General features: G+C 33.9%; 1 protein-coding gene across 2 annotated transcripts in view; it reads left to right on the forward strand.

The window, feature by feature from the left end:
• The first annotated feature begins 1257 nt into the window (after positions 1-1257).
• LOC106875833 (TBC1 domain family member 13) overlaps positions 1258-8718 on the forward strand; it is a 102965-nt gene continuing 95504 nt past the window's right edge. Inside the window, exons 1-2 of one of the 2 annotated variants that reach the window (XM_014924119.2) lie at positions 1258-1559; positions 2804-2877. In XM_014924119.2, coding sequence (XP_014779605.1) covers positions 1540-1559; positions 2804-2877 — 94 coding nt within the window. In that variant the 5' untranslated portion in view covers positions 1258-1539. Of the gene's footprint in view, positions 1560-2212; positions 2703-2803; positions 2878-8718 lie in introns of those variants that run through there. The other variant, XM_014924118.2, reaches the window with a different exon arrangement.

Consider the following 8718-nt stretch of genomic DNA (forward strand, 5'->3'; position numbering starts at 1 on the left):
TTTGTAAACTAGGTAGGCATAGTTCACCCCTGTCTTTCAATCTCAGTATTAAAACTACACATAATACTGCTGTAGCACACGTGCTGCATACATTCCTACAACAACGTTTTCTTTACGTGCTATAAAGGCAGAAGTAAATCTACCTCCAACTCAGTCATGCACCTGTGTTTCGCTTATTTTCTGTGTGTTTTACTACATAAACGTCACCAACTGCCTACTCTGAGTAATTACTCACAGCATGTGCCTGATATATACATATTACATACATACATACGTACATACAAACATTAACATCAACATAAAGAATATTGGTAGAGCATTCCCAACAAAACTTCTACCAAGTGTAAATATAACAGGACAGACGTATGGGACAAACTAGAAGTATATTCTGTCACAGAGTTAACTGCTCTGTTGATGTTAATATCTCCTCGAGAATCAAAGGACAAGAAGATGACAATTGCTTTGAAACCTCCAGCTTGTTTACCCAAATTTACATTTATATCAATAACAATTGATGCAACAATGGGGTTATATATCTTTGGTTAGAAACCAGCTCCTTCCGTACAGGAAAACTTCAAATGATTGAAAATATAAGAGTACATACATACATGCATACATACAAACATACATACATTCACACACATACATGCACGCACATGCATATATAAGTACACACACACACACACATACATACATATATACATATCACTCCGTTTCATCACCTGAGATGAATATGCATCGCTGAGGAGATCTAGCAAGGCTGGAATATGTCTGTTGGTTTTCCCTGCTAGCTTTATCTGCATTGTTCATATTTTCCAAAAATTTGCATTGGTTGATATCATAGGAGTTATTTATTATTCTGAGAATTTGAGCACCGTAGCAGTTTCTTTTTCTCTGAATAATTGTGAGGATAATCGAAGTTTTCCAACTCTATATTACGTATGTGAGACTCTACTGCGTCAGTTTTTTATGTATCCTTCTGAGGGAAAAGTTTAGGTACACTTATCTTTATAGTTCGTAAGTTTAAAATACAAAATGGGATGTAACTAAACTTAACTGATTCATATCAGCAGGAAATCATTTCTCTTCAGAAATATATAAAAGTACTTCTCTCAAGCGTGCGCGCACACACACACATACACACTCAAGCATTATTGACAGATAAAGTGTAAATATAATCACGAGAATTTTCTCTCACTGTCACTCGTTTTTTTTAAGACTTTTTTCAATTAGTAGTCCACTCGTGCCTTTACTCAACAGCATAGCAATATTTCAGAAGGTTAATAGAAACAATTATTATCGGGAATGATCTCGTGAGTTGAAGCTGCTGCTTATCGAATGCTAGTTTTTTCTTACGTATATTTTTCAAAACAATTTAGTGATCCAGAATCGAATATTTTCATGTGAAAGAATTTCAAACGAAAATATGTTGCCTGTTTCTTTCCTTCAAAAGTATTTGATATAGTTTTAGTACCAAACAAGTGTCTTACATATACGAATCTGTACTGATTGATAAATTCAGCTTTACATTATCTAAAAATGGCAGCTTACAGAACAAGGTAAGTACACCTAACAAAAACAAGCTATAAGAAAATTTATTGACATTCATTACAAAGTTAATTTATCGTATATATTCTTCTGTGAAAATTTTGTTTTAATTTAATTTTAAGTTTCCGTGTTGACAATTTCTATATTACTTACTGCCGGACAAAGTTTGCCAGGTGTATTAACGACACGCCTCCTTTACTCTTTCTACAACACTTCTCAAAATCTACAAATGCGAACTATGTTTTTATTATATTTTATCCTATTTATTATAATTTGATGCTACAGATCTTTATATTTAACTTGTACGAAACTTTCATTTTCCTTGATATCGACTTATAACTATCAATTCTCGCTATGATTTTCATTGTTTATAATTCTCAACACTATCAATCAATCAGTTAGGTGTTTTGATTATAAATCACAATTTATTTATAATTCTGTTCGTGTATTATAACAGAAACTATTATTATCATTATTATTATTATTATTATTATTTAAGTTGCATTTAAAAATATAAAATTATCGTTAGTGTTGTTAGTACAGATTATCGTTATAAACTGAGTGACAAAAGTGGAGTTGTGACAGCAGAACTACAAATAACATGCTTTATTAGTTTCGGTTTATTATTTGTTTGTTCAAATCTCGCCCGAATCGACTTCGTTTTTCATCCCATGCGAGTTCACACAATCAGTACTTGACATGTTCCGTTCAACCCCTATCTCTTACTGTGCCTTCTGTCAATATAAGAAAGTATTACCATTTGAGAGTAACCTGAATGCCACACACTGTCATACTCTATTCTGCAAATCTTGCGTATCTGTGGAAGAAATAATCATTACTGGCTGTTAATGTTTAGCTCCTGGTCAATCTGATTGAGCAGAGCTATGATCAAAGACTTTTCATTCACCCCATCCGTTTCTTTGCCATTGTGTATCTTGGATTAATGTAGTTCAAGGTACACTGTATAATGCTGCCTCTCGTTTTCAGTACTTTTACGGTATGATTTGGGAGAGTTTGGCCTGCTATTTCTAATGGTTCCAACGACACAGTTGGCTCTGTTTTAGAATTGTTCTAAGGTCCAGCGAGTGTGCTTATGCTGTTGGAAAAGGCATGAACACCACAGGATCCTTTTCCCTAAAACCCTGGGCCTTTATGTAATTAAACATTATCCTTAATTAATTTGCTAATATACACTAAACATTCACGTCATATGCAACTAAGTCTAAACCTATTTGTTGTTTATTTACTTATTTAGATTAAAACAGTTTGCCAAGGTATTGGACACTGAAGAAATTGATATGGAAAGCTTACGCAAATTATGTTTCAGTGGTAAATATAAATTTATTTGTCTATTTTCCGAAATTTCTGTCATTTTTTATAATTGGTTTCATATCTATCGCATATTGTTTTGCATTGCTTGTGAAAACGTGCATTGTTTTTATATTTGAAACTTGTAAAATACGGACTTCTCTAGTAACTTCATTAATTACATGTGGCGGAGATTTACAATATTCTTCAGCGACTGCTTTCAGAATTGAAATAAAAAAAAAATTCCATTTCAGATTATTATAAATGTCGAAATATATTTAGGTTCTGTATTTTGTGTTTTGTTATATCACAATGGTTGCTGCTATCGTCTTGTTTTCTGATATCGGTTTGTTATCATCATTTCGAATGATTATGGTCATCTACAAATAACGTAAATGAACCGCTGAAAGTGTGTTTCCTTTTTTGTCTCTCAACGTAAATGACATTATTTATTATGTTTTGTTTTGTTTCTTTTTTGACCTCTATTAATCTAGAATTTAAAAATTAATGGAAAGGATCCTAAACATAGATTTAGTCTCAAAAACAAATCAAAACAAAAATCTGCGTTATGTTTAATTATCGATTACAAACATGGTGTTTGGAGATTAAAAAAAAAACAAAAAAAACTTCGTTTTTACGTTCATTTCTAGGAATACAATTTTTTTTATTTAACCGTCATCTCTTGGTTGAATAACAGATTTTTACTTTAAACTTGTCGGTGAAAGTTTGACATGCTAATTACTGTTGTCAGTAAATCAAAGTAAACATTAATGTCTTGTGTAATTCAGCTATTAGACGGGCGTCAATTGTTAATTTATTAGATGACCGGTTGAGCAATCTTAAATAGAGAAAAAATGGACTTTATTTTAAACCTGAAGATTAATTTATTTTAAATCTGTGAAGACTGCCGACTGGAAGGCAAATCTTAATAGGCATTTCATAGGAAACTTGATGCTTTTCTTGGTCGGGTGTAAAAACTTTGTTTTAGAATTCTTTTGGTGTATAAATTTCGACTTTTTTTTTTTCTTTTTGGGTGGCTGGTGTGTGAGATGCAGTTCGCATATTTCGTTGTTTTTGCCTTTTTTTTTTTTTTTTTTGTGATAAATCAGAATTAACCTAACGAGGACTTTTTTCAGCACGAAGTAACCATCTTTCCTGCGCACCTCACTACCTCGACATACACACTTGCAAAAGACAAAAAAAAATAAAAAAAGAAAGAAAGAAAGAAAATAGCAGCTATTCATAATCTGTTGGTGTGCTGATTAAATAAACGTTTTTAAGGTTTCCAATTACATTGTAATTCTTATGGCTGACTTTCTTTGTAAATTTTCTGATTATCAACCCACTCTGCTTCGCTGAAATTACCACGGCATTTTGTTTGACAGATGTTCTAAAGCTTCATTCGAAATTTAATTTACATTTACAAGTGCTTTATACAGTTTTATTTTCCACCTGAGACTGTGTCATTTACACATTATATCAATCAAGCTGTTTCTTTATTCGTAAGATAGTCTTATATTTTCTTTCTCTAATACCTTGTTTAGAAGGGGCAAAGTATAATGTTTCTATCTAATATGGACATATTACTTAACTCCTATGACATATCTCATTGATAAAGGAATTATGAATTGTATTACAGAAGTATACTTATATCATTTTCAATGATGTCATGTCAAGAATCATCATCATTGATTTCATGTCTTTACCATGCTAGTATGTGTTGGACGAGACTTATTGGAATAATATTATCCTATGTCTGGATGCTTTCCCTATTGTTAACCGTTACCTGTTTTTCAAATATTTGAGGCACAAATGTTTTGTGCTACAAAGAAGTTGTCCTTTTTTTAATTTTTTTCCCCCCATTTTGGATATTTGTTTATACCTGTAACTTGAACACTCATTTTCTGGTTCAAAGTTAGCAGAATCAAAAAGCTACTAGGAATTCGGTACCCAAGTTCAGCTTTGGTTTAACTTGATTCTACAATGAAATCACATTTATCAGTATGATGATGATGATGATGTTGATGGATTGCTTAAAGGCATCTGCCATTTTGTTGAAAACTGTTGATTTTATAGTTAATGATGCAAGTGTGACTGTGTGGTAAGCAGTTTGCTTCCCACCCACATGGTTCCAGGTTCAGTCTTCCTGTGGGGTACCTTGAGCAAGTATCTTCTACTGTAGCCTCAGGCTGATCAAAGCTTTGTGGGTGAATTTGGTAGACAGACAAAAACTGAAAGAAGCCCATCATATATGTATATATGTATAGATATATGTGTGTTTTTGTGTCTGTCCCCCACCACTGCTTGACAACTGGTGTTGGTGTGTTTATGTCCCCATAACATAGCAGTTCAGCAAAAGAGACCAATAGAATAAGTACTGGGGTCGATTCATTTGACTAAAATTCTTCAAGCAGTACCCCAGCATGGCCGCAGTCTAATGACTGAAACAAGTAAAAGATAAAAAGATGTGTGTGTGCCCTTGTCTAGACGTCACATGAGAGTTGTAAATGAGCATCATTGTTATACATGCAAGATTGTTTGTTTCCTATTTCTGTGGGGAAAATTTAACTTTCCTTGGAAATAAGTCAAGGACAGGTACTAAGGAGGGCAGCTGTAGGAAACCTGTCCCAGCAAATTCCAGCTGATCCATGCAAGCATGGAAAGTAGACATTAAGTGATGATGACAGTGAATGTTAAAATATTTTCATTTGCAAACGATAAATCATAGGTCTGTTGGTTCTTGATGATTGCAGCTCAATGTAATGATGTCATGTTGTCAGTTATAATTTTCTTTACCATGGTGTCACATGATAGATATTTGTTTACATGGTAAGCAGCAAGTATGGTAGGCAATAATCTCTTTTACTAAACAAAAATTATGGAGTAAAAAAATTTTTGCATGAAGTTAAATTAGATGACTAACTTGGCTGTCGGTTATATTGTTAAATAAATGTTTGCTCATGTCATATCACATGTTACAGTTGTAAACTATACATGTGGAGAGACCATTAGATAATGAAATCCATGCTTCATATCTGATGTATAATGACATCCTGAATTGATAAACAGTACAAAACATGTCACTTTAGTTTAACATTTCCTAATGAGCTTCTAATTTGTACTCTTCTGAAAAACAGTGAAAACTGAACAAGAACCTACAATATCCTGGGTAAGAGAAACAAACCAAACAATTGAGTAGCAATGAACGAAGAAATTGATAAGAGAATGAAAAACATACATACACGCATTCATATATGTGCTGGTGCTACATCCCATGCCAGTGCCATGTCCCATGCCAATGTCACATTCTGTGCCAGTGCCGTTTTCTGTGCCGTTGTCACATAAAAGTGCCAGTACCACATAAAAACACCCAGCACACTCTGTAAAGTGGTTGGCATTAGGAAGGGCATCCAGCCATTGAAATCATGCCAAAACAGGCAAAAGCATGGGTAGCTCTCCAGCTGGTCAGCTCCTGTGAAACCATTCAACCCATACCAGCATGGAGAATGGATATTAAATGATGATGATGATGATTATATATATATATATGAATTTTCATTTGATACAGTTTAAATAATGTAAACAATAATCAATACGACATGCTTAACGGATATGTGTTGTTATGTGGCTTCACACTGTTTGACACCACACATACGTTAAGTATGCTATATCGATAATGTTTATACACACACACACACACACACACACACACACACACAATGGTTTTATTTAACAGATCGTGCATATGAAACTACTCAGTATGTGTAGTAAAATTTATGGATCTTTTTTAAAACGGGGGCCACATTTTTCATTAATGTTTTACGTAGTGTTTTTGGTACCGAAAGACTTTCAAACTTCGTATACTTATCTATTTTGTGTTATAGAACAGAAAAATACTTTTGTATTCGAATTTATTTCATGTAAAAAATTGTCTTATTTCGATAATTTCAACCATTCACTGACAAGTATTCAGTTGTTTACATTTACTCCTTTGGCTGATTAAGCGATGTAAAGCGTATTTAATCTCCATACCTTCGTTTTATTTGCTTTTTTCATTTTAAATTTGCTTTAACCCTAACCCTAACCGTAGGGTTAGGGTTAGGGTTAATTGTTTCAGAATCGTTTGTTTATGTAGTCGGCACTTAATGTATATCGGCTGAATGGACGTCAGTGATTGGTTGAAATTACAGAAATACGACAACTTTAACATGGAATAATTTATGGATTTCTGTTTTTTTAAAGAAGACTAAGAGAAAAAGATGTTTTATATGACACATTCTACCAGTGTTCCAAGTTTCAAAGTGTTTCGTTAATGAAAAATGTGGCCCCCGTTTTAAAAAAGATCCAAATTTATTCAAAACAGGTTTCCACCTTTTACTTTTAATTTTGTGTCCAATTTTTCACAGTGACAGTGAACATGTAAATCATCATCATTATCATTTTACACCTATTTTTCCATGCTTGAGTGAAGTTGATGGATCTTCTCCAGCCCAGCATCTTGTTATAGTCTTCTTTGTGGGCCTTAGCCATGCCTACCTTAGATCTTGCTCTCACACAGGTTCCTTCCATTCAAACACACATACATGCACACACATGTTTCTGCATTTTGTTGATAATCACTCTGATTAAACATCATCACTGTCTTAAAATCAATTTTTCCATGCTTGCATGGATTGGACATTTTATTGAAGCAGATTTTCTTCAGCCAGGTACCCATTTCTGTCATCAACCCTCACTTGTTTCCAAAGAAGGTAATATTTCTACTTGGTCATAACATGTTTTCACAGACTATTGAAAATGAATGACACTGCTTATATGGTAGTGACACTCATTACAACTACCACATGATCACACACACACACACACACACACACACACACACACACAAAAGGTTCTTTCAGTTTTTGTCTCTCAGATCCACTCACAAGGTTTTGGTCAGTCTGAACAACAGCAAAAGGCCCTAGTGTCACACAATGGGACTGAACTGGACAAATTTCTGAAACTGAACTGAAACAAACTTCTAATCATGTATTAATTATTACTGTCATGTTTTGATGTTTCTTTCTGTATATTGACTTTATCATATCAAGTTGACCTGGAATCCTGAATGACTTGCTAGATTTTGCCTTTCACCTCCTGAATTCAACAAAATAAGTACTTGTCTGAAAGTACTGGTTTTGATATGACTGACTATAACCTTTAAGGGCAGTGACCTAGCATTAGGACACCTTGCTAGGTCACTGAAACCAGTAAAAGAATTAAAGAATAAACAACTTACTTAATTTGAAATATTAGAGAGTAATTATAAATATAGATAATGATATGATATTACGTTTTTGGATTTGGTTTGCAAGATTCTTTATGTGAGTTTGTGTGTTGAAGCATATTCTGTTGTGTCTGGGGAGAATCATTTTCCTTTTGTACCTTATAATTTAACACACTCAAGAGTCAAGACTATTGAAAAGGTTGCAAGATGCAATGAAAATTCAAGGAAAATAAAAATAATGAATAAGTGAAAATTTTACCAGTGAGTGTGTTAAATTATAAGGCACAAAAAGAAAATGACTCTCCCCAGACACAACAGAATATGATATTGACCTTTTTCTTTAGCTTTGACTACACATCATCATCATCATCATCATCATCGTTTAACGTCCGCTTTCCATGCTAGCATGGGTTGGACGATTTGACTGAGGACTGGTGAAACCGGATGGCAACACCAGGCTCCAGTCTGATTTGGCAGAGTTTCTACAGCTGGATGCCCTTCCTAACGCCAACCACTCAGAGAGTGTAGTGGGTGCTTTTACGTGTCACCCGCACGAAAACGGCCACGCTCGAAATGGTGTCTTTTATGTGCCACCC

The sequence above is a fragment of the Octopus bimaculoides genome, chromosome 1, assembly GCF_001194135.2.
Source record: "Octopus bimaculoides isolate UCB-OBI-ISO-001 chromosome 1, ASM119413v2, whole genome shotgun sequence".
Taxonomy (NCBI): domain Eukaryota; kingdom Metazoa; phylum Mollusca; class Cephalopoda; order Octopoda; family Octopodidae; genus Octopus; species Octopus bimaculoides.